At 41.3% G+C, this 27,197-nt stretch overlaps 1 protein-coding gene across 8 annotated transcripts in view; it reads right to left on the minus strand.

Annotated features, from left to right (window-relative positions):
* dlgap2a (discs, large (Drosophila) homolog-associated protein 2a) overlaps window positions 1-27,197 on the minus strand; it is a 169,204-nt gene that overhangs the window by 11,619 nt on the left and 130,388 nt on the right. For 5 of the 8 annotated variants that reach the window (XM_039787061.1, XM_039787065.1, XM_039787068.1 and 2 more), the window contains 5 exons: window positions 19,769-19,837; window positions 18,523-18,682; window positions 16,975-17,191; window positions 10,055-10,114; window positions 4,276-4,661 (listed from right to left, as the gene is read on the minus strand). In XM_039787061.1, the coding sequence (XP_039642995.1) occupies window positions 4,276-4,661; window positions 10,055-10,114; window positions 16,975-17,191; window positions 18,523-18,682; window positions 19,769-19,837 (892 nt within the window). The remainder of the gene's footprint in view (window positions 1-4,275; window positions 4,662-10,054; window positions 10,115-16,974; window positions 17,192-18,522; window positions 18,683-19,768; window positions 19,838-27,197) is intronic. The other 3 variants (XM_039787063.1, XM_039787062.1, XM_039787069.1) reach the window with 3 other exon arrangements.

A 27,197-nucleotide genomic window follows, 5' to 3' on the forward strand; every position in this document is an offset into this window, starting at 1 on the left:
CATCAGTAATCACAGTCACAACGTCAGCACAGGTGTGAAAACTGTGAACATCAGCAAAAGCCACTGTGCTTTACATCCAAAACACACAAACACCACCTGGTGACTTTTCCCAGCCAGTGACTGTGTTTTAAGGTTAAAAGCTTTGACTTCCCTCATTATATAACCTAATTATGGCTCCAATTAAAACTATTTTGGTAAATACATCAATCCAATCAGTACTCTAGAACACAAACATGTCCCAGCTTCAGTAAAAGTGCATCTGAGGCAGCTTTTAAAGTGGTACTTAAGGACTGCGGGAAGATGAACTGTCCACAAGGTCAAAGATCAAAGATTAAAGATATGCTGACCTCCTCTAAGACAGGGATGTCAAAAAGGAAATGGCAAATCGATACAGACGCAGGCTAATTGAGGTCAATTGCAGACTGATTGGTCATTTGATATGATGTTGATGCAGCTGAAGCTGTCTGCAATATAGATAAATCAATATTAGCCCCAAGTGTGGCCTTCTGCAACAAATTATTGTCATCTCATCTAGCGACTGGTAGCTATTAATAAACTGGCAGGCAACAATATAGTAGTTATACAGTATAGAACAGCATCTTTTTGTTATTTGGATATTTTGTTATTTATTGAGTTAGCAATTAAATCATATTTGTTTTGTATTTTAATGTTGCAGTTCTACCAATTAACAACTGCTTACAAACTCAACTAATCACAATCCAACATAATTAACTCTGAAAAATTAGAAAACATCCTAGGAAGTTATTAGGACATTTGGCCCAGTAAAGCATTACTGTTTTTTTCTCCCAACATGCTGTAAATGCTCTTTTAAAGCCCTCTCCATACGGCAATGAATACAATTCTGGTGTAGAATTAATTAAACTATAAATGTATTTATTTCTATCTAAAAGTAGTCAAAATTAAATATGTTGAGTATACATTTCTGGATTCTGCCTACTAAGAAATCCACCACCTGTATGTTTTCAATGTGAGGGCTATTGCCAGGTAAAAGCTGCCCTCTACATTTTTGTCCCTTTTGTATATTTCTCTAAATGTAGACATTTTCTGCACCTGCACTGGTAATCAAAAGTGCTTATGGACTTCACTGGAGCCAATTTGAATTCTCTGTCACTCTCACTCATATACGCACACACATATTTACTTGCTACTCTTTCCCTTTATTCTCTTTCGCTTCATCTCAAAGGTTACAGTAGGGCTAACAGTGTCCTGCTCTTTCCGCTCTAAAGTTATCTCATCCACACTATATTTGATTTGTATTCTCCTCTGTTGGTAATGAATGAGCTAAATCAGAGCTGCATGCATGTCCATTTGGAAAGGACGCCAGCTCCTGCTCACTTCCCCCACGCCATGTACCTTCCTCTCACTCCCCAGACCGGCCATCCTCAAACCATCCACCAGATGCCCTCAGACTCTCTTGTCAGCCTGCTCACCTGACTTGCTACGGTTCCCTGGTTGAACGACATGTTTCCTCTGAACGGTGGGAAACTACGGACGCGTATTACATTCACCATAGAAATTTTTTTTTAGACACCTTATCTCGGAATATTGAGAAAATAACTCATAATTTTGAGAAAAGATCTCGTAATTATGAGATGAATGCATTTTCACAACAACAGAAAACAGCTCTCTTGTGTGAAGCTTTCAGGCTAGCTGATGCCATGGCAGAAAATAGGCCTACGACTCACCTGTTTAGTTTAATCCGTTTTTATTTTGGTTTTTGGTTTGAGACATTGGGAGATGCTAATGTATTTAAGTACTATAAATGGGATTATCAGTTTGTCGACTTTGCGCAGGCACCTCAGGACTTTGCGTTTTTTCCGGCGGAAAGCCCATTCGGAACTGTTGGACATTGTAGTGTTTCTGCAGGATCAGTTGAACAGATATGGCACGCTTCACGGTTATAAGATGATGCATCTGAAATGCGTCCAGGTGTCCATTAACTAATACTATAAAGTTACATTAGAAGTATCACGCTAACTTAACCAGCTGAAGTTAATGTTACCTCTCGGTGGTACAGTTGATAACTGAGCCGTGGCCTACTGACAACTAGATATGCCGCATTCCAGGTGTTTAAAATGATCTCATAATTAGATCTGTTCTCAAAATTACGAGATCAGGATGTTGTAATTACGAGATCTTTTCTCAATATTACGAGATAAGGTGTCTACATTTTTTTTTTCTATGGTGAATGTAATACGCTTCCGTAAGATACGGCGTGCGACTGCTGCTTTCTCTCGTTTGGTGGGTGTGTCTCTCGTTTATTGGCTGTGTCACAGGTGATACCCAATCAGCAGAGACGTGTCTGTAAACTCGTGGCAATAAAAAGGCACAGCGCTTGCACAACAGGGTGTTCAACGCACCCCCGTTTCTGTTTAAAACAACGTGTTGCTACGTTTTGTCGGGGCTGAATGTGGCCCTGTTGAAGGCTCATCAGCGGCCTAACCCACCCACCTGCACACTTGCATCTCATTCACTCATCAGCCACTCTCCACATATACCAGTTCACCTCCTTTGGCTGTTGGAAATCACGTAATAATGCACCGCATAGTGTACTACATACTCAATCTGTCTGCTGCCTACTAAATGTAAGATTAAGTATGCCAGCTGACTATTCACACTGAAGTAAACTCAAGCAATACGTCTTTATTATTGATTATTGATGATGGCTCAGATACAGGCTTGTGAGGAACCCGCTTTATTACTGTTTAGCTAAGAAAAAATACTTATTTTGAACATATTTATTTTAGTTTCAGTTAACATTTTTGTCCCACAAAACAGTTTTACAGCTTGGGCTGGAGTACAAATGCAACTTCATCAAAGTTTGAATCTAGGGACCAATAAGGTGCCCATCAAAATATTTCTGTAATTTCTGATTTTACAAAGACATTTTTCTGTTTTCCACATACATACTTGGAAAACTGTACTATACTAACTTTCTGGTAAGTAAAAGCAAGTTAAAATTTAAACATCTGTGGTAGAGGTTCCTCATCAGGATAAATGACTGTATATAATTTTAATAGGAAATAGAAAGTTAGAAATGTGTTGAAGGCTATTTTTAATTGCTCTCATTCACACATTACAGTGAAATGTAATGCCTGGGCAAAAGTTGCTGCTGGGTATTTTCTAAGTTTGAATGTAATACAACGCAGCACGTGTAGCAGCATCAATTGACTTTGAAGGGATCATTTATTCGCTGGCTGACTCCCCGATGGCAACATCTGACAGTCACCGGCTTTTGATAATTTGGGGATTAGGCCGACCTCCAGCCAAAGGACTCTCTTAATATCACCTGGGAAAAAAACATAGTAATTACCCTTTAAGGGTGTGCTTGATTTATTTTTGCAAGAAACTTGAACAGTACCCAACGACATTCAAACACCTCCAATAAAGTGGTCTGCATTCTTTACGTCAAATACTTGAAAGGATTTCAAGTTCAACTTTGCCCTGCAGTTTGAGTAAATAGCATTTACTACTGAGTATATGGGGGAGAGATTAATAGAAGGAAGTAGACATGGATGTGGTAAAATGGGATGAGAACTGAAGTATATGGACCAAGAAGAATACAGGAAAGCAAAATGACTACTCCCTATGCATAGAGCAAGCGAAGATACAATGGCTTTTAAATTCACACAAAACTTTGATATTTTGCTTAGATAAAATACTATAAATGGCCCTGAGGTGACGATGTGAGCTGCCACAGATTCCTCACTCTTTGTTTTGCAACCTTTAGACTGCAACTGGAGATCAACAACATCAGAACCTCAGCTTGAATCAGAGAATGAGGCAGACAAACCCAAGATAAGATCACACCGAGTGTGGTAGAGAGAGACAAAAGGGAGATAGGGAGAGAGAAGGATAGAGGGAGCGTGAAGACCATTATATTGGAGAGAAAGAGAAATAGGTACATTAAATGGAGAGGGAGTAAATGAACCATGGAGTGAACTTCCATTCACTAAAACCTGCTCCAGCATGAGTTGAATCTTAATTGATGGATTGCGGTAAGGTGACTCACTCTTGCTATTTTTAGCTGCTGTAAAGAGAACACTGTTTCTGAGTTGTGTGTGTGTGTGTGTGTGTGTGTTTGTGCGTGTGTGTGTGTGTGTGTGTGAGTGAGAGAGTGAGTGAGAGAGAGAGAGAGAGAGAGTATTCTGTATTATTATGCAACCACGCATAGGTTTGAGTTGAAAGAATTGTAGTACTCATTTGATCCTACGTGAGATCTTCTCATTTTGCACACTTTGAGAAAAGACTAACCTGTATCCCTATAGAGGATCGAGGTGTCTTCAAGTACTCCTCAGCCTTGGACACCAGGATGGCCTTGTCGCAGGTGAGCACCGAGCTGTGGCTGTCTGTGGACGGGTGTCTTTTTCCAGCCATGACTCCGGCTGCCTCCATAGCTATGGTCACAGCCTTGGTGCTGTCCAGGCTGTCCGTGGAGTTGTAGAGGGCCCTGCCTGGGTTAAGCCCCAGGCTGAGGCCGTCAGGGGCCCACATCCCACCATGAGGGTGCCTCCCCTCATGATAGGCATCCTGGGTGGACTCGGTGCTGCTCTGGGCCGTGATGGAGATGAGGGGTTTAGAGGTGGTACGGGGCGGGACTGGAGGAGGGGCCTTCTTGTAGTTGGGTGTGTAGTTGATGGCTGGAAAAGGTGGAAGGATGTATAATAAGGCACAATATTGACATACTGCATTTCATACATTTATTATCGTGTCACTGACATCATGGAATTCTATATGTACTGTTTAATTGTGTGTTCTTACTGAGGACATAAAAAATTTAAAACAAGTAATTTAAAAAATAGATTTAATGTAATTTCCTAAAACAACGTGACACTTTACTCAACCAGGATAAATAGTGAATTTATTGGGGACTATTTTCAGCACTGAGTTAATACACATTTAGAGCTGTAGTTAGTATTTTTGACAAGCAGCATGGTGTGATGGTGTGGCATCAAGTCAAAATAAACTGCAGTGCCTGTGTTCATGGGAATGAAGTTATACTTATGGCACAGACAATTAAACTATATCAGGCTTTGGATACACAAACAATACTTGTTGGTAGGTTCAATATGTTGTTGGTTTTGTTTTCATGGAGTTCTTTAAAAAGATAAAAAATGTAGAACACCACCAGACGTTTCCTTTAAACATATATCTATCCATCTTACCTCCTGATTGCTGATTGTTATTTTCCTCGTAGTAGTGTTTGATTGCTCAGTTAGTAGTAAACCTACTCTATCCTTATCAAAAAGGAAATCAGATGATAAAGCTACTAGCCTGTTTTTGTTCAAAGTGTCAAATGTCTATTTAATTGCAACATGGGACATGGGTGGATCTCAGTGTGGCACCACATATTCCTAACCCATTTGTCATATGACAACAAGCTGATTAAGGGGAGTACTTTCCAATGTATTAGCAATTAATATTATTGCGTAATTAACTTGCTTTTATTACTTAATGACCTCATTAGCATATGTGGCGAGCTAATATATCACATCGATTATGATGGGACATTAGGCAGCAAGACCATCTGTTTCACAACTTGACAAAATGTAGCTTGTTGCTATATGTTTAAGTGTAACTCATGGAAAACTGCTGACTATCTTATCGATCCAAGCTCCTGGCTGAGTGTGTACTTTCTGTTGCCTCTCTACGAGTGCAGAGACCTTTTTTTCTCATCTTTTGTTCACTGACAGTGCTCAGATTAGGGAGGGAATTGGGAGTCTTTGAATATATACAGTATATATATATATATATATATATATATATATATATATATATATATATATATATATATATATATATTTTAATAATGAACAAGTCGATAAAGTAACAGAGAACATCAAAGTCTCTATGACATGAGACACTCATCAGACATGGACGAGTAATCAACAGTACTTGTGTGTGGAGGATCCTGGGGAGGAGATACTGCTCAAGGAAGCCTGACAACTCTCATCTTCCTAATCTGTCCATTTTATGACAGAAAGAAGGGGGATTACTTTCTTTTAAGTGCAAATGAGAATATGGACTTAATCCACAGAGAGATGGACTTGAGGAATGGGTCATGAACGCCTTCTAAGCTTTGACGTGCCTCTATTTTCAAGCTTTTTAGAGAAAAGCTCACTCAGTGTGGTTACGGGCTGAAAGATCTGAAGCACAAGCAGTGTTTAGTGTCTGTTTGATCAAAGCTGAGAGTGTGCCAGGTACTGTACCTTGGAGCCAAGAACAGAAGAAAGAAGGCAAAGAGGAAGAACACTGAGTCACGCTGCAGGTTAAGTTATGGGTTATCGTTTTCCTTGACAAAGAGGTAAACCGTGTTGAACTCTGTGTTTCGGTTTTTGTCTTACAAATGCTTCCATCACACAAAGCAATTAAGGAAGTCCTTGTGAGACCAAAATGTGATCTATTTTGGGTTCTAATGAGCTGCAGCCCCCATGCAGGCTCCCAAAAGTTGTGGCGTAGAATTAATTGCATTTCAGCCTGATTACAGTATAGCCTGAACACGTTGTTGTCTGAAACAAGAGAAGAATTTTCTTTTTTGTTTTTAATGCTTTTTTATTTTATTTTTTAGAAAGAGCATCATTTATGGTAAGAGTAAAACCCAGGGCTTCACATCAAACCCTGCAACACCTTTTGGCCTCTTTCTGACCCATATTTTGGTTGGGTTTATAAATAGCTAGGGACGTCCATGAAGAGTGTTTTGCTCTGGGGGCTTAATGACTCATGCTGATGTCCATTCACAAGAGAGAGCAGATCTGTGCAGACAGGAAGAGAGGGAGAGAGAGAGACAGAGCGAGAGACGGTTTGTGTTTGTGTGATAGAGAGTGAGGATGAATCGGGGAGCGAGAAGAGATCAAAGGAGGAAAGGGATGACCCATTCAAGGGTCATGATTCAGCAGGAGGACCAAAATAGAGTCATTATTAGCCAGCCAGTTGTGCAAAGGGGAGTCATAATTCTTGCTCCCATCTTGGCAGTGGCAGTATTACTCAGCATTTAGATGTCATCTGAAGTGAACACAGCCAAGGCACGCACTCACTCACTCACTCTCTCACTCACTCACTCACTCTCTCACTCACTCACTCACTCTCTCTCTCACTCACACACTCACACACACACGCACGCACTCATTCACTCACTCACTAACTCACTCACTACGCTTGCAGTAAAAGTGTTGTACACCACTGCAACATCAACAAAATTAGTCATTATAATCGTACAGAAATATGAAAATGAAGCAGTGTGTATAGCATAACCATTAGAGGTAATTATTGAATATTGTGGCAACGAATTTGCACCAAAAGTACAATATCAAGGCATATCCTATTACCTAATCTTATGGCCCTGTCTTTACAGATTAATTCCAGCTTTTATCACTGGTTCGCGAGTGCACACGTCTGGGGGAGAAAATGCAGAGTGCATCAAATGTTGAATTAATTAGATTTAATCAGATTTATTTATATGAAGGAACAATGACCAAGCAAGGATGGCTATCAAGATTTATTCAGACAGTAAAATGACATGTGAAGTAAAAGATGGTCAGATTTTGGACAAGAAAGGAACGAATTATGCTCTTCAAACAAACACGTTAGTCAAATTCAAAATTTAACAATTAATTTCAGTCAGCCAACTGGAGTAGATCATTTGAATATAGAATATGTGTAATAAGTGGCATCTTTAAAGGCAGGTTAATGTATTCAGTGCGAGTACTCCATTTAATCCCTCTCTTTATCACGCACGCACGCACGCACGCACGCACGCACGCACGCACGCACGCACAAACACGCACGCACACACACACACACACACACACACACACACACACACACACACACACACACACACACACACACACACAAACACACACACACAGTAGTTCAAACAAGTACCAGTGAGTCTGATTAACGCGAGACACAAAGGCAGTGATTCAACTACTCCATCTCTGTTAGGACCTCTCTATCTATCAGGACTGGCTTGTATGCTAACATGGGGGTGGGGTAGGGGGGGGCTGAGTGACACGTCGTTAAGGGTCTTTCTTCCCGATTGGATTTATCACTGTAAAGGAAATGCAGCAGTTTGTTTTGCAGCAGGCTTTTAAGGATATGTAAATGATCTGGAGCGAGGGAGGGAGAGGAAGATGGATGGTTAACTTGCATTATTGCAGACGGAAACAATAGAGAAATTCACATAAAAATAGCCAACAACAGATAACAAAAACAGAATGGGTGAGTCATTACTACAACTCACATAACCGACCTTGGATTATTTGTAAAAGTTTAAAGATTGTGATAAATCACTGAGAACAAAAACACTGTTTGCAACAAACAAAACACCCCTGTAGCAGAAAATATAGTCATTTCATGGCAAGAAGAGCAAGGATATTTTTGGGGGCTTTTGTTTAGATGTTGTCCTGCTGTTCACAGAAGTCACACTGCAGTGTCTGTCTTTCAGTGGTCTAGTCAACGGAAGTATGGATGTCCCTCACCTTCTGCTCTTTGTTGCTGTTCTCAAAATCCTTTTGCTTCGGCAACATGGCATCATGACTTTGCCTAAACATACACGCCACTTTCCTAAAGCCAAATGGCGTGTTATCTGTAAGCATTTTGAGCTTTCCACGTGTATGTCTATGCTGTATACATTGGATGTAAATATACACGTCTTATCGCGAGAACATACTATCGTCACACGCGTTTAAAAAAAAAAAGTTGGGTTTCGGAAAAGAACAATGGGAAAGGCTTTAGTAACACAAAAATGAAGAGAACCCAGAAACATTGGGGAAGGGTCAACGGCGTTGATAAACATGCTAAAAAGTGATTATGTGTCTTGATAACACGCAAAAACGGCATACGAATTGGCGTGTCATATATACGCCACTTTATGAGATCAGTCTGGCTTCGGGAACAACAACAAACGCGCTAGCAAGCTACACGCTGAAAATTTTGATTGTGCAATAAGGCCGGCCTGCCTGGTTCTTTCGGTGAATGATTGTAAAGATTTACAAAGAATATGTTTATGGCATTTACTATCCAAATGGAATGTTTTGGGACACTGGTAAGAGCTAATTTAGCCATGTATCCAGCTAATTTAAATAACTCACGTTACTGTATTGTGTACACAGTTGTATGTGGCGTTTTCTTTTGCGGGATGCAAATGTTCCACCAAAACAAGTTCCTTCCTGAGACTATTTTGCAGAGCCACTGTTGCTGCGTCCGGAGCTTAGCTCTTCCCAAGAAGATTGTGCTTGGTTGAAAGAAATGCACACAGCCCAGAGCGTTTTTTTTTCTCCCAGAATGTATCTGTGGTGTAGCCAGACCTTACTCCACAGCACTGAGGAGAGAGGTCTGGCAATGCGAGACTAGTCTGTCAGTAACTATCTTGCTCCTGGTGATTCATCTGCACGTCACCAGTTGGATGCATGTCACTGTGATCTGAACCTCAACCTGCATGAAATTAAATTGGCTACTTGTCATCTAGATGGGTCACTGAAATGCACAATGGAAGCTAATAACAGAAACATCCAAAGGGTGGTGTGTGTCTATGTGTTTGTGCACTCGTGTGATATTGCAGACTTTGGAACAGAGTTTCAGGCAGGTTTTCGAAAGTGATGCTATTTTAAATAAGTCAAGTGACAGAGGAGAAAGTCCTTTTAACAATTGACCTCTGCCATAACTACAGTCTGAAACAAAGGAGGAGGATGCTGGTTTAGTGTAGGGGGGCGTAGTGCAGGTGTAGTGGAGCAACTGCATCCTCCAGTCAGTCTAGCTGCTATAGGCTCAAGCACTTCATGAAAAAATATATTTTAGTGTGAATGACTCATATTGTTTTCAGTAAACTCTTAATCGCAAGTTAGAGTATCATTGCTTGTTTGGTAACTTGTAGCTCATTAAATGTGGGAGCAATTGCAGATAATCAATATTATTAAAACATGCTCAACAGCAACTTTCCACAGGATGACTCATGTGTGTCTTGTGTTTCATTTAAATAACATCACTCGCATTGAAATGGAGCAATGGAGGATGCCCCAGGTAGCAGGGTTACCTGGGGTTTGCTGGGGGGTCCGATCAATGCTGCAGGTGGAGGGAAGGCAGAACTGGATCCCTGAAAACAAGGGAGTGGGGTGGATATTCAGAATAGTGGGCCTTTCTGGCCAAACATAAAGTACAACCTAATTACATTACATAAAGCACACGCAGTGTGGATCCAGGGAGTAACTGCAGGCTATGAGGATCAACCTGCAGAGTAGGATGCATAGCAAAATCACAACAAAGAAAAAACTTAGACAAAAGAAATGCCTTCATTACAGAGGCAAACTGAATAGGAAGTTCATGTTTCAGCAGAACACCTTGATCAGACAGCGACTAAGGCAATTTTGCATAGGGTGCACATTAAGTAATCAGCACTAACACAATTACTATTTTTTCATCTTTAAATGTTTACTAGGATTCTACATCAAGGATGTTTATTGAATACCATTTTCAAACAGACACAGTAACTTTACCCATTCTCAACCTCTTAATCCCTTGTTTTTTTTAAAGTAATTTAGCCTTCACTGAAGAAGATTTAGTCTTAAATCAGGAAAAAAAAGTTCTAAGGACTGCTAACAATTGATACAACAGCTCATCGTGGGTTTAAGTGATAATCCAGACACTTTTTACCATATAATGTAAGTGCTTGGTGAAGTGAAAGATTATGATCATGCTATTTGGCATTGTTTAACCTCATAATTAGAGAATGTTTCTGCAAAGGTCAACACCCTATTACACTCCCCTTAAGCTGTATGACGTCCACAATGAATGAAAGTATACGCATACAGAAAACAATCCAAACAATTCTGTGAACTGCAGTAGATCAGTTCACTCCTCTTCATGCCATTGAGGTTATTGGCTTACTTGTATAGCATTTTAATAATATAACAGTAAATACTGTGTTCTAATAAGCACAAGGTCAGCTAGCGTGATATCTTTTTGCAAAATCTACCTTCAAGTAAGCAGACATTTCCCAATTACTTCAGCATCATTGTTCCAAAGTTCACAGAAAAAAAGGGCCTGTTATTATATGCCAATATCTTTCATTGCACGACTGAATCCTGAAGCAGTTTATATTCGGATTATATCATATGAATGAACATAATATCGCTGCAGTACAGGGTAAATTATGTGCTACTTTTAGATAAACAATTTAGCAAATGAAAGGTAAAAAATTGAAGGGGTCCAGGGAGGAAAAGGGTGGTGCGTTTCATGCTGGGGAAATGGGCAAAATGAATACAACAATACAACCTAATTAACTTCCCACCCCTTTGAAAACCTTTCAGATTCAGTCAATTTAGCAAACTTTCATAAAGTGCTCTGCACATATTCAGTTCAAAAACAGCACACAGAAAAATCCTTTTTTGGCAGCTCACTGATGTTCATCTAAGATTCTTTTTGTTTGCAGCACAATTTATTAGAGGACAGACTTCAGTGGGCGATTCCATATAGAGCCCATTAATTGGACAGATAGCACAGATATATCTTGTGAATTGCCTGGCTTTTTAGCTGTTCATTGCTGGTAACAGAATTCTGCGTATTCCGTGCTCCTTATGAGGCTCCTTACATTGCACTGAATATCAAAATGAAATGATGAATAGAACAAAATACTTACAATGAGGCACTGTATATGAAATGCACAAAACCACTGAGGCCATATTTCATGCACCATTACAACATAATTTTCATCATTCAGTTTCACACATGTAAAAAAAAAAAAATAGCCACACGTTGTAAACCTCTTTTCAGGAAGGAACACAATTCAACATGTCATTACACTTGTCCCAGTATTACATTCTCAGTCTTTGATTCCTGAGCATTGAGAGGATATCATACAGTAAAAAATACAATATCACCTCTCAACAAGGCCTGTTATTACTATAGTCAGATTATCAGACAAATTAAATCACAGTTGATAGTGATAGTTTTGAAATAAATGTATTCTTATACTTTTTGTCCAGCAAAGATGTATGTATATATGTTGTAAGTTTGGTAGCAAATTGTATGTGCATGTAGGCAACATGAGGTTGTGTGTACATAGAGGCTACATACCATAACTGTACTGGTTTGTAATCATATTGAAGCGTGAATTAAAATAATGCGAGTTACTTTCTATTTTCCATTAACAGTACAGCATTCCAGCTCAGTCTAGGATTGTGCAAACATCATTCCACAGTTTCACTTCTTTATACCTGCAGAGTCCATCCAACAGCTCACATAGTAAACAGTATGTCCTTATAGTTATATGATAACTGTGAAGATTCTTTCACTCCACTTAAGAGTGACAACAAACAGAGAGCTCAAAACAAGGAAAGGAAAGTTTCCATCACCACTGCAAGGATTGTCGGGATGTTGTACTGTATACATTATGCCAGCTCCGAAAAAAGCTCTTAAAATCTTTTGATGTAATAGACTGACTGAACAAGAACATTCATGTTATTCCTGTATCCAGTGATAACAAAGGCAGTACTGTTCTGGAATATATAATTCACATCAGTGGTCACAACAGCTTCAGAAAAGTTCATACTGCTTTTAATAAATGTTTTTGAAGCATGGTTGTTCACATTCTTGCAGGATAGAGCAATCCTTAAAATATTTTTTTATGCTGCTACCAATGCAGTCTTTTTTTTCCTGGAATATCACTGCAGGTTTGTGTATGAGAAAAAAAAAAGTCCTTGCTTTAAATGCCAATGCTCACATGACATTTAGATCTGCACGTTGCTCTACAGTGGACTGGCAGCTACAAACCGTGAGCTATAAATATACTTTGAGCTACATTTTGTCTGCTGAGAATGAGGTACGAGTTCACAGAGTGAGAGACACGTATGTGATTTCTGCACTGTTGTAATCGTATCTCCTGCTCCAGAGTTCCACGCTGGCACTCCTGTGCATTGATTCACGTCTCTGGCCCCTCCTCTGCCACCTGTACCACAGAAAGGCCTGCTCGCTTGAGGACCTCTCCGTACTACCTAGGGTCTCTTCTTCCACAAGTTCCCCATACTCCTGGGATACAGCCATACACTCCAGTGTTTCTGCAATCATATCATTTGGCTCCATGAGTTCCAGGTCCACTGAATATATATCTTCAAGATCTGATGGTGATGGATCTGCATCTGGTGGAAGAGGATCTGGGGCTGGACTTGTGGGTCCAAAGTCCATTTCCAGTGACGTATCAGGAGATACTGAACTAGGGGGGGATATTGTGACAGTGACCTGTGGTAGTGGGACTTCATGTAATTCTGAGGCTACATCCTGAGGCATGTGAACTAAGTGATATTCCATAGCTGGATCCAAACAGACAGATTCAGTTGACTGTGAAGGTTCCAAGGGGCACACTGTGGCAGGGTCCACAGTCGGTAGGGGTGAACCTGGACAATCTGATTGGTAAAATGGTGGATCTAAATCCTCTGTATTAGATGGATAGTCAACACTCAGGTCAAAAGGCTCTGGTTCAGGGTCCATGAACACGGAGTCAAGATCATCTTGATCTAGGGAAGTCAGCATGACTAAGTCAAAGTGGACCAGATCGGCATGATATATAGGGGTGGTATCAAGTGGTTCGGGAAGGGGTGGCCACTCTAAATCTTGGGACAGTGGGTCAGTGTTGAGTTGAGTTTCTACTGAAGTGGAAGCAAAGGTTGAGACTGCTGTCATTTGCTCTGGGGCAGGGTCAGAAGGATGATCTGGAAAGGTGATAATGGGATCTAGATTTGTGTCACTGTCAGTTGGACTTGCAGGATAATCTGAGTCAAGGTACTCTGACACCACAATGGATGGACATATGATTTCAGTATCTAAATTAGATGAAGTAACAGTATCAACATTAACTGTGGGTGCATCACATACTGAGAATGGGCCTTGACACACTATGGGTAAGTCTGATGGTTTTGATTCTAGTTCTGTTGGGTCTGCAGGATCTGGATCTTCTAATCCTGAATATGGTAAAGTCACTGCAGTAGGGTATTGAGACACAGGATCTGGCTTTTCCACAGTGACAGGATCCGGAGACTCTGAATCTGACATTAAGTCACAATCACATTCCTCAGGTGGAGACACAGTAACTACAGGAACTGGATATGGTAGCTGTATCTTATCTTTTTCAATTAGTTCTGAGTCTGGGGATTTCATGTCATCAGGGTGAGATGGTTCAGTATCTGAATAGGACTCATTAGCTGGGCATATATTTATTAGCTGTCGATTTATTAGCATTTCTTGTTCCACTGTCACTGAATGCTGAGGGCTCTCAATGGCTGCGTTTGAGGAAATTGGCACTGTACCATGAGTGGTGACTGGCTCATTAGTGACCACAATTGCAAGGTCTGGTAGCTCTGGTTCTGATTCAGCCCTAAAGGGCAGAGCAATCAAGTCAAATGGCTCTGGTTCGACTGCTTTAACAGAGCCTGGAAGTATTGGATCCAAAGAAAGTGGTATGGCACTCTCCACATACATCGATTGTGGACAGGCAAGAATGCTTGGGTCCATAGAGAGCTGTTTTGGCAGATTTCGGCGGGCGCCTTTCTTTTCCTCCTTCTCCTCTGGACAATTGACAGCGGCATCTGCAGTGCTTTGCCGGACCAGGACCTTGCTTTTGGCCTGGGTCCCCACTGACACTTTCGATATTTGGGGTTTCTTCTCTCTAGCTCCCCCAGTGCCTCCATCTGCCGCAAAGGTTCCAAGTCCTCCTGCTCCTGCTTCTTCCCCTTCCCCTGCCCCTGCTCCTGCCCCTGCCCCTGCCCCTGCCCCTGCCCCTGCCCCTGCCCTGGGTCTTGTCCCTGTTCCTGCCCCAACCCTTCCGCCTAAACCAACCCCAGCTCCAGCAGCTGTGTTACCACCTTGAGGAGACCATGTGTTGTAATGCTGCGTGAAAGTGTTAAAATTACTGTTGAAAGCACGAAGCTCTGTACAGAGGTCCTTCCTTAGATCAGCTAGCTCTCGACGCATGGCAGAGACTTCTTCCTTCCACTGCATGCTGATAGCTGCAGCCAATGTAGCCGACTCTTTGATACTGGCCTGGATGGCTTTTGGTGATGGCCGTTCTGGGGCACTAGATCTGGGGGATCTGAAGAGGCTTGGAGAAACAGGTGGTCCAGACAGAGGTTTGGCTGTAGCGCCCATGATATTGTGTTGGTAAAGCCTGTCTCTTCTGATGGGGCAGCCTAGATCATCATGAGCCAAAGGGGCCGTGTCTGCCAAATCCTCAAGTACACTGGCCTGGTCAGGTAAACAAGATTCTTCCTGCACATAATTTCTGTCTGGAAGACAAATATAAATATGTATCTGTAATATAGCCACAGGTGTGGGCAGCTGGAGAGAATGTGCTTTTTATTGCCACAAAGCAGTAACATTAAATCATGCACTGAATGCCATGAGTCAAAATAAGATAACTGCAGAAAGCAACAACTTAACTAAGTGCTAACCTTATGATTATTGCCCCAATTCACTGTAGATGTGTATTGAATAGTTTCCATTCTAGAATTTTAACAATCTGTAATATTATACATTACAATGTTGAAAACCAGTGTAACACTGGGAAAGTACTCCCATTTTGACTCATTTTCGTTAATGGTTTACACTGCCTTCTCAATCTTAATTTGTAGCATGCATTCTTTGCATCTTTTCAATGCACAAAGCTAAAACTCCTAGCTCCTGGAACACATCACAGAGAGAGGACAATATTTCTAATAAATGAGGTGTTATAACAATCCTTGCATGCTCGTCTGCTTTCAGTCGAGGTAAAGAAATGTGTACTTTGTGCAATGAAAAGAGGCAAAGATGAGCAAAGCTTCCAAACCATTTCCCATCAATCAAGAAGTATAGTATGAACCCTATTGAAAAAGTGAGGTCCAAAATTGTGAAATCTATCACATACCAAATTCTGCATCCTAAAAATGCAAAGGTATTTGAGTTTACTGAGAAAGCAGTGTAAGCAAACACTTATAGGTATGAATAATTGATCATAAGCACAGCTCCAGATGGCCACACCTCTAACCCTCCCTATTATAGTCCAACTGATGTTGTTTGTTCATGAATATACTGTGTGAAGAGGCGGAATCCGCTCAGACTTCTCCTCCAGACATCTTTTCTTCTTTTCTTCCCACATTCTTCATCACAAGGATGCATCATTTCCTCAGTGAAGCCAGCGATCACGGGATTTGTTGAAACCACCAGCATTTTGCAATTTATAATGAAGGCTCAGTATCAGAAATGAATGCATGTGTCATCGGAGTAGGTTTAGAGTTATTGTAACAACTTTGCATATGTGATATATGTTTCTAACAAGTGTGACAGTTCAGTTACCGGTGTATTTATTGTCACCATTAGATTATCCATTATCCAGGACTAGACATAATAGTGTGCACTTCTGTAATGTGATCTAATTGTGTGTAAACATGAACTTTGCAATGAGACAAAATCATTTGTGTGAACAATGCATATAGCAATTTCACCATTTCTTTCCTCAATTCGCAATAAAGCTGTGAGTAAGTTCACGAGTGTCACCCCGTGGCACCATAAAGAAAGTCAGATTTCCAAAATGTAGAAGAAAAAGCAGTCATGTCCTTATCCTGATTTTTATTTCAGACTGATTTTCAATAGGGTTCATAGCTTTACTCGCTGATGCATCCAATGGATGAGCAGATGAAACACTGTATACAAAATACAGTAGGATGAACTAGCACAGCTCACAAGTGGTAGCTACGGTAATCAAACGTCCATCAAAAACAATGGAAACATACAAGAGTGATTCATGCAAAGAAATGAAGCTGTTTGACAGTACAACCAGTTTGCACTAACTGTTCTATATTCATCCATTAACACAAGTTAATGCCAAATGAAAGCTTTTGGTGTCAATTTGTAAGTAGAAACAAAAATACCAACATCCAGAACGCCACACATCGTATTGTGCAAATTAAGTTTATGTCAAATTGCACTTACCTGTGGTAGCCCTGATGGTGGAGGTGACAGTGGAAGCCATGGGGGGGATGCAGTCATCGTCTTGGGAGTAGCCGGCCTGGATGGCTCGCAGGTAGCTGTGACTCCGGGTTCTGAAGCAGCCGGGCAGGTCCAAAGCCTCCATGGCCTGGGATTCCACCTCACTGAACACCGACTCGCACACAGATTCAAACTGACCATTTATTTCTGTTTCACTCACCTGTAAAAAACAAAAGGAGTAATCATGCTTTTCTTCATTGTTAAGCAGATGAGGATCTTTCTTTGTTTATCTGGAGAAATGGGTCGGTTGTAAAACCTGACATTGTGTTCACCGTCAATTTCCCTTAGAATTAAAAAGCAAGGCTTGTTGCTAAAATCAAAAGCGTGCACATTTTAATAGGCAAAAGACAGCATAGAGATAAGAAATCAATGAAAAATGTGTTTTCATAATGTCACAAAAACATTTTTCCACACTAGTAGATACCCTGTGGGCTGGTTCCATTTGCTACAGTAGCTCTTGCTTTGTGTGAATACAACCAAACATGGAACATACATTTGGAATGAAATGAAATCAAGGTCAAACTGTCTCAGAGAGTTTGCTGTAAAAGATTTGTTGTTGATGTTGACCAGATCTATATCTGTTTCCTGTTCCTCAGATATGATGTATCTTGTAATGTCTTTGATACTGACTTGTTACAAATGGTTGTATGTTTACTGAGTAGAAATAGTATGATGGTTATCACTCCACTCCCATTTGGCAATACCAAGAATAAAAGATAAACATCTTGTTCTATTGGGATTTTCAATAAGTTGGAGTTTAGTTGAGCTTTTAAGACTCAAAAAAGTAATATGCCTCCCTTTTAAGAGGGAGATGACTATCTCAACAACCCCTGTTGGAGTCTTTTAATCTATCCAAATATACAATGTGCAATGATCTGTCAAGTATAAGTAAAACGAAGACAGAAAAAACAATATCTACATGGTGGCAGTAGCTCAGTCCGTAGGGAGTTGGATTGGGAACATGAGAGTCGCTGGTTCAAGTCCCTGTATGGACCAAAGTACGGAGTGTGGATTGGTAGCTGGAGAGATGCCAGTTCACCTCCTGGGGCCTGCCATGTGCTCTTGAGCAAGGCACCGTACCCCCCCCCCAACCACTCTGGGTCCCTGTTCAGCAGTCGCAGCCCTCTCACTCTGACATCTCTCCGTGGGTGTGTGTGTGTGTGTGTGTGTGTGTGTGTGTGTGTGTGTGTGTGTGTGTGTGTGTGTGTGTGTGTGTGTGTGTGTGTGTGTGTGTGTTGATTTCGAACAGTGTAAATTGAAAATTGTAATCCCCACTGAGGATCAATAAAACAAAAAAGGATACTATAAAAACATTGCAGTGACAGTGAAAACGTCTATGTTTAGGACAGTTATGCTCTTTAATAACTTTGTTGTAAAAATGATTCTAATTAATTTCACTGGAGACTACCTGGGATCTCCTCAGGGTCACTCAGCAGCCCCGAGTGTATGAACCACTGCTCTCCAGTACAAGTTGAAAGGATGCAGACTCACCTGGCTCACTTGGCTAACACAGCTAGCCTGACTGAGGGTGCTGACTGCCCGCATGTAGCTCTGGTTCCTGGAGCGAAACTTGGGAGAGTTGTAGTTGGTTGAGGGATCCAGGGCAATGCTTGGGTGCATGTCCCTGGCGGCTTGCAAGTGGTAGCTCTGACTGAACAGAGAGAGAAAAGGAGAAGCAAGGAGGGAGTGGGACTACAGCCATGGTGATGATTTCTTAAGCAAGTCAATTAAACATAATTTAACTATAAACCAAAGCCGTTTGACCAGTGGCTACAGGTGTAACATGATGACAAAAACAATAAAGTGTTATCAAGGTCAGTGGGCCTCCTGCAACCTGAACTTAAGAGGGAGACTGGTTATGACATTGTGTCCCCCAAGAGGGGAGCCTCTCTCTGTCTGTTTCTCTCCCCCACTACATTGATGTGTACACCGCCGTCCTTAAAACGGCAGTTCGATTTCTGTTGTGCTGAAACATCCAATCAATGCTTGGAAATGAGGGAAATGCAAATCAGGAGCTAGTTAGTGAGCAAGCACTTCAGAGAGCACCCCGGTGTCAGCCAGGTCAAATAAATGTGCTACCCCAGCAGTGCAAGAGGTATGTTGAGAAACCCAAGCCTGGTTTGAAATCTGCTGGAGAAAAGAAAAATAAAAATAACATGGAAGAAGAAAGGTGCTAGTAAAATAGAGAATACTATGCAAGTCACATTAGGAATACCAAAGTGCGGTTCCCTCGGCCAAATCCATTTCTAATGGCAGGCAGGGATGAGTAAGCAGTTTCTGGGCTTTTTATAGAGATAAACACTGGTGTTTGGCAGCAAGGAAAATGCCAGTGTGATTAAAAGTCCCCCAATCCATCTTGTCATGCTGTGGCAAGGCTGTGTGTGTTTAGTAATATCAACCTTTTGAGCATCCAAAGACATCCGAAAGCTAAAATATCCAGAAATTAAGTCTGACTAAAGTGGTAAAGGAGCTGTAAATGGGAAGACGTATGCTGGTGTAATGTATAGCAGTGAATCAAGTCATATCTAAATTGTGTGTAAACAGTGCCTTGTGCTTTGCCAGTATGAGCAGGTTGCCCTAGGTGACCTCTCATTGACTGGTCTTGAGTGTTTGCTCTGTGAGGCGTCAATATTGGGTATGTCAGCAGGACAGCTTCCCAGCTGGCTCCGACGTCTGACCACTGCAACATGGCAGCAACAGAAAGTAAGGGGAGGAGAGGCGCTGAGCCTGTATTCACCTTAAGTCTGCAGCAAAATTGGTGATGTAGTTACGCATGTCACTGTTGATTTTATCCAGGCGGTAAGAGCTGTGGGTAGAGAAGAAAACAGAGTTACTGGGTCCCACAAGTGGGAATTGGATGGATGGGACGCCACTGGGCACAAGTCCAATGGAACTGGTTCTGTATGGGACTTGTGGTGAACTGAATGTTTGCTTGGGACTTTTCATCAAAGTACTGCAAACATTAGGGTGACAAAATATGACAAACGCGGCCCTCAAGTAATAATAAAAGTGGGAGCATGTTACAGTTACATTTAGTTGGCAGACAGATTTGCCTGGTCAAGGCAATATCTTATAAATGAAACATGTACACACACACACACACACACACACACACAATGTATACAGCCTGTTATTGCAGCCTGTTATTACAAAGCACTTGATGACGAAAGGCGACACACAAACTCTACATCATAAAACACACATTCTTTCCCTGTTTGGCTAATTACATTTGCTTAATTGAGCCAAATGAGAGCAAAAATACCTACCTAACATCCTTCCAAGAGCAATGAAACTTAGGCAAGCTCTTTAGCTGGCATGATCAGATATAAGTGCACTGGCTGAGGAATAACAGAGGCATACTTCATCCATCCTTGCCTGTAGAGATGTCTATTATTGTCAGTTAAGTGAAGGGAGGCTGTTTTGAGAAAGCGTTGGCCCTTTATCAAATCACGCCAGAGCAAATTTCCTCTAATGTCTCTGATTGGTGCTAATGCACTTCCATTGTTTGCCAGGGATGATGGGAATCTCACACTTTCTGCCATCCTTCATGCTACCAATGGAAGTACACTTTCTGTGGTTAAACAAAGCCCAGCCGCGACAGTATGTGTGTGCAAAGTTTTTAGAAGAAAGGATGAAAGTAATGCATGGCTTAAAAAGGAAGGAGGCTCTGTCTATTCTTTCAGTCCTTTGATTTTCTCAACAACCATCTATCTGATCGACTTCACACTTAGCGGGTGAATTGCTGAGGACCCAAGGAAGTGCAGTGCTCTTGAGATCTACGGGACATATTTATTATAGTATTTATTAGTGGGTACAGCTCGCTCTCCGTCGCTTGCCACAGTACGCTTTTGTTCCCGGAAATACCCTAGCTAGCTGTTAGCAAATAATGTGTATAATTTAGCATTGCTAGGGGAACTATGTCATGTCAGGTGTATTGCAAGTATGAAGTTGTATGGATGAGCAGTTCTCGGCCCATTCCGAACAGATACGTTTCGATTGAAAGAATAAAAAGAAAAGACAATTCTGAAGCAGGAAAAACAAATGTAGGACAGAAGATTGTAAGAAGGGTTAACATAATGTACCAACACAAGTACAAATTTGAGAGCAAAATTTTTGCATTGCAAAGCCCTATGGAGAATAATTACATCTTCACATCAGGGAATACAGAAAAAAGTTGATGTGTTTAATACATTTAACAATCAGTGTAACACACACGCACACACACATTATATTAAAGGATATTGTGTGCCAAAATATAATGGATACATTTCTGAACGCGATATTAGGTAGCAGGATCCATCTTTGACATAGTATCAAGTGTTACATTCATAGTGGAGGCAAAAGGTGTTAAGAAAAACCCTGTCCAACAGAAACGTAGACTAACAATGCGTGACACGTCAGCCACTCAGCAAATCAATGGATTGGTATTCTGCTTTGACCTTGCGATTTGAGGGGAAAATGCTCATACTCAATGCTAGAATGAGTAATTACATTATGTTAAATCAAGAATTATTGGATGCTTTGCCAGTGTTAACTCTGATTAATGATGGTGCCTCAAAAAGCTAATCATGGATGGGGGGCAAACAAATGTGAGTTATTTTAGAAACTGCAAAAAAATGGCTCGGATTGATTGGCTTGTGGTGTTTAGACACTGGACCAAAGTCATTTAAAGAGAAGTAAGGTTGCCAGAGATGGATGCTAGTTGTTAATGTTCTTCTGTGCATGTGTGTCAATGCAACTTGCTTTCAGACGGGACATATGATTGATTGACAGATTGACTCAGTGAGTCATTTTGCTAATAGTTAATAATAGAATTTGCCATGTCGTTCAGTTCCCATCATCGTTTATATGTTCTTTAAACATCTTTGGCAGCTCATACTATGGCACAAAACAAAAACTGATTCAATATTCAATTTATTTACATAGCTGTTGGCTCTGCAGCATACAGGACGTACAGGTCCCCTGGGTGAAGTTGTAATGGGCGGTGGGTGGTGAGGTTGTTTTATTAATTAAAGGTCCTATGACATGCTGCTTTTTGTATGCTTTTATACAGGCTTCAGTGGTCCCCTAACACTGAAGTCTCTTTCCCGAAATTCAGCCTTGGTGCAGAATTACAGCCACTAGAGCCAGTCCCACAATGAGCTTTCCTTAGGATGTGCCATTTCTGTGTCTGTAGCTTTAAATGCTATTGAAGGTGGAGGGTGGGGGTGTGGCCTTGACCAACTGCCATGCTTCGCTCATTTGCAAGCCATGATGTCTCTCTCTTTCTCATGGGCGGGCCAAATTCTCTGGGCGGGCAAAGCAGAGAAAGGGGAGGTAACCTTTCCCCTTATGACATCATAAAGAGAAGATTCCAGATCGGCCCATCTGAGCTTTCATTTTCTCAAAGGCAGAGCAGGATACCCAGGGCTCGGTTTACACCTATCGCCATTTCTAGCCAATGGGGGACCATATGCAGGCTAGAAATGTTAAAATACCTCATAAAGTGAAATTTTCATGCCATGGGACCTTTAAAACAATCATTGACATCTAACTTTCCCTCTAGTGGACAGGCTGTTCCAGTTCAGTGGGCCCGTGACTGTGATGTATTCTTTATTGGTGAGATGAACAACCACGAGAGCGACAGAGAGCTTGAAAGAGGGAAAGACGGAAAGACGGAGGGAGGTGACACAACCTGACAGCCTGTTCTTACTTTAACACGATTTGCTTCAGGGAGCCGATGCTGTCAAATTTGTGTTTGGCCCATCTGAATGCCCCCGTGGGACATCAAATTGCTACAAGAGCAGAGGAAATCCAACCTGCAGCATGTCTGTCTTGAATCGAATCTAATTCCATCCCAACAAGCCCAATGAACCATGATAGCATGAGAGCTCTCATGTCAGGTGGCATCCGTGGTGCCTTTTATTTGTGGACTTAAAACAGTAACAGATATGGATCACAGCATGATGGTGCTAAGAATTAAATAGAAGAAGAAAATAGGCACACTTCTAAAGAAATGATGAGAGAGTCAGGTGTTGTGCGGACTAATTTAATAATAATAATAATAATAATAATAATAATAATAATAATAATAATAATACACATTTAATTGCACTGGACAGGACTTTTATGTAAGCCGAGTGTCCAAATGAAATCCTCTTCACGTCTATAAAAAGTCGATAATATTCTTGTCAACAACTCTGAGTATTTCCCCCTTTTCCTCAAAAGCTATTCTCACCACCGTTTGGTTTCCTGTCCCTTTGGGATTCTGTGGTATAACACGATCACAGAGCAGCCAGGTTTGCAAACATGTGTCGGGTACCCTTCCGTGTAAGCTGAATAATGGGCCTTAAAGTTCAATTTTAAACATTTACCTCTTGCTGCACTTTGAAGCTGCCCATATTTTCAACTACACCAGTATTCCACATAAAGCTCTGTCTACTGCGACACATTTAATTCTAACACTAAACTAGAGCCCGACTGATTCAGGATTTTTGATTTTTTTTTTCTTACAAAAACATGAATATTCATTCAAAATATAATGTATCCACTTTGCCACTTTGATCTGGATTATTGGAAAACTGCACCATTAGTTTTGCATGCACATTTATGCACACTGGTAACATGAATGCAAGCTTTCTAACTTATCTGTATATATTTTCCTCTACTTATTTGTATCCCATTCCTATCAACCTCACTGGTCTTCCTCGTGTGCTGCTGTAATGCAAAATGTTCCTCGTGTGATCAATAAAATGTGATCTTATCTTATCTGTTAAATGAGCTTTTTAAGAAGTTGTATCCAACTGAGTGAGACATTTTACAGTTGAAAAATTAACTTGTCAGTGCTCTCTTTAATGAAGGCGCTGTTTCTAAATTACCTCACACATATCTTTTACCCTTGTGTTTCTGTACTGCAATTTGTAATTAGTCATTGTCCAACATACAGTTTACACTAATACCAATGTATAGCTGCCTTTAGATAATATTGGCCGATATATCAACCCTAGCGCTGCAGCACCAAACCAGTTGCGACCAGAAAAAAACAGGTAGGATGCACAAAATACAAAACAATAATACATCTGCATTCAAGAGAAAAGATACTACATTATGGCATTCTTAGAGTGGTTTCAGGGTAGTATCAGGGCTCTTCTGTCAATGGACTCAGGCCACACAGCTTGATCCATGCTAGTCAATATCTTCCTTTCAGCAGAGCCCTGCAGACTCTTGGTCTAACCACTGAGAGAGCCATTATTTAGAGGGGCTTTGGAGTACAATAACTGCAACTGATAGCCCTTCCTGCTGTTGCATCCTCATAAATCATTCACTGTTTACAGCTATTCATGGATAGCTGGGGGAAGCTTTGCAAGATGTGGAAAAAGGAGCATACCTCACTGTAGCTGCCTCATACATTACTTCATGCTCTGAAAGAGCTGTTAAAAAGGCCAAACAACTGCATCCTCTGTGACAGATATTATTATGATGATCCTGCCTGATCACAATCAATAACATTTGATTTGCCATTATATATCCTCAGTGATGAATAACTGGCTTATTAGCATGTGCATGCACTACTTGTGGCCTACTGTATGGCTGTAAATGCTGAATATCTCTGTCCCTTCTCCATTTCCATCCTGCAGAGAAACACTCAGCTAGTCACAAACACTCAGAAATGCTCATAATTAATTCTGATTGTGTGTATGCTCAAATGTGTTTTTTAAGGGGCCAGGTTAACAGTATTAGCAGATTCTGTGGGTGTTGCCCGCTGCGGTTTCTGAGCTTCCAGGAAAAATGCTGTTCTGTAAGAGAGAGTTGGGCAATTTAAAAACCTCTGCTGAATGGCAATGAGCACAGAGTCGGCAGCATGAGGAGTGAGAGACAAGGAAATGACATTAAGGGCCCTATTTTAACGATTTGAAATGCAAGTATGAAACACAAAACGCAAGTAGCTTTGTGGGCGGATCTCGGGCGCTGTTGCTATTATACCGGCGGGATAAATGACTCTTCCCGACGCAAATCTAAAATGGGTTGGACTGAAGTAGCTAGGTGTGGTTTGGGCGTAACGTGCAATAAACCAATCAGAGCGTCATCTCACATTCCCTTTAAGAGCAGGCGCGCTTGTTCTATGGCAGATTGCTATTATGACGGCGGATTTGCCTGGCGCACGCCAGCGGGAGCTGCCAATGCGAGATGCGGCAAAGTAATAAATGCCCGTCTTGGCCGGGTGGCGATGTTGCTGCGGCCCCTCGGGCGCATCTCCTCAAGTCTGGAGAGGATTGCTGCAGCCATGGAGCGTACCTCCAACCGACCACCTCCACCTGTTGTGCCCCTTCCTCTTCCCCCCACTCCATCTCCGTCCACCCGCTCCATCAGGAGCGCATCGCGCATTACTCCCGGACCAGATCCCGCCGTAGTTCAACATCACGTCTCCTTAAGTCCTCTAATATTTCCTCATTTATGTCATCAACACATCCATGATTCATGGAAATGTTGTGTAAATCACAACAAGCCACAAAGAATGCTGCGACTTTTTGAGGATTGTACTGTAAAGTGCCTCCTGACCTATCCAAACACCTGAAGCGCATTTTTAGTAATATTTTCCTTTGTAATTATGTATGGTTTGCAAAAATGGGAACTGCTGCATCCATTTAGATGAGAGAAGTGTACACGCTACATTATGGCCAAGCACTCGTCTCTGGAGGGAAAAGTCTGCTGTGCGTCGGGTGCAAAATAGGAATGATACATGCGTCGGTGTACAAAGGCAATTGCGCTGAGTGCAAGATAGGGCCCTAAGAGTGAGGGAATCATCAGTGTTAGTCAATGTGTGTATCACTGTCTCTTACTGGGACTGTCTGACATTACATACTGCAGCTTTGTGTCTGTCACTGGCCCCACTGCATCGCTAGGGGACGCAACTATGTCATGGCAGGTGTATTGCGAGTGTTAAGTTGTTTGAATGAGCGAGAAAGCTGCAAGCGTCACATGACCTCACAACCGTACGGAAGTCCTGAAGGATCGTTTAAATAGTTTCTGAATACGGGCTGTGTGCATTTCTCTGTGGATTGAGCGTTTTTAAAACTAACAGTAGTACAGTATTTATATAGCACCTTGACCTGCTAAAAAGACATATAAATAAATAAAAACTTTTTACTTTAAGGGAACTTTAATATTTAATCTTGTTTAATTGGGACATAATTCATGATGTGATGTTGACGGAATATTGATTCTACTAGATTTGAGCCACTTTAGCATTAACAAGTAATGCCAGTTGTCTAAGCATGTGATGTCAGGATGTCCTGAGTTGCATAAGCCATGTTTCCCTCTCTAACATGTTACTGACAGGAGATACTCTGTCTGGAGAAAGGACATTTTGTCTAGTTAGACCAATTTTCCAATTAATTCAGCAGTATTTTGGTTAATACCTTTGCATTTAAAAAGAAAACTTTTCTTCAACTCCTACTGATTGTAATTGATGGGACAAAAAACTGGTGATTGAAGTGGTCACAAATAAAGAGAGTCCCGCATCAAAGCATATACACTCACCTAAAGGATTATTAGGAACACCTGTAAGATTTCTAATTAATGCAATTATCTAATCAACCAATCACATGGCAGCAGCTTCAATGCATTTAAGGGTGTGGTCCAGGTCTAGACAATCTCCTGAACTCCAAACTGAATGTCAGAATGGGAAGGAAAGGTGATCTAAGCAACTTTGAGCATGGCATGGTTGTTGGTGCCAGACGGGCTGGTTTGAGTATTTCACAATCTGCTTAGTTACTGGGATTTTCACACACAACCATTTCTAGAGTTTACAAAGGATGGTCTGAAAAAGGAAAAACATCCAGTATGCTGCAGTCCTGGGGGGCGAAAAATGCCTTGTTGATGCTAGAGGTCAGAGGAGAATGGGCCGAGTGATTCAAGCTGATAGAAGATCAACTTTGACTCAAATAACCACTCGTTACAACCAAGGTATGCAGCAAAGCATTTGTGAAGCCACAACACGCACAACTTTGAGGTGGATGGGCTACACCAGCAGAAGACCCCACCGGGTACCACTCGTCTCCACTAAAAATAGGAAAACGAGGCTACAATTTGCAGGAGCTCACCAAAATTGGACAGTTGAAGACTGTAAAAATGTTGCCTGGTCTGATGAGTCTCGATTTCTGTTGAGACATTCAGATGGTAGAGTC

This window comes from Perca fluviatilis, chromosome 20, assembly GCF_010015445.1.
Source record: "Perca fluviatilis chromosome 20, GENO_Pfluv_1.0, whole genome shotgun sequence".
Taxonomy (NCBI): Eukaryota; Metazoa; Chordata; class Actinopteri; order Perciformes; family Percidae; genus Perca; species Perca fluviatilis.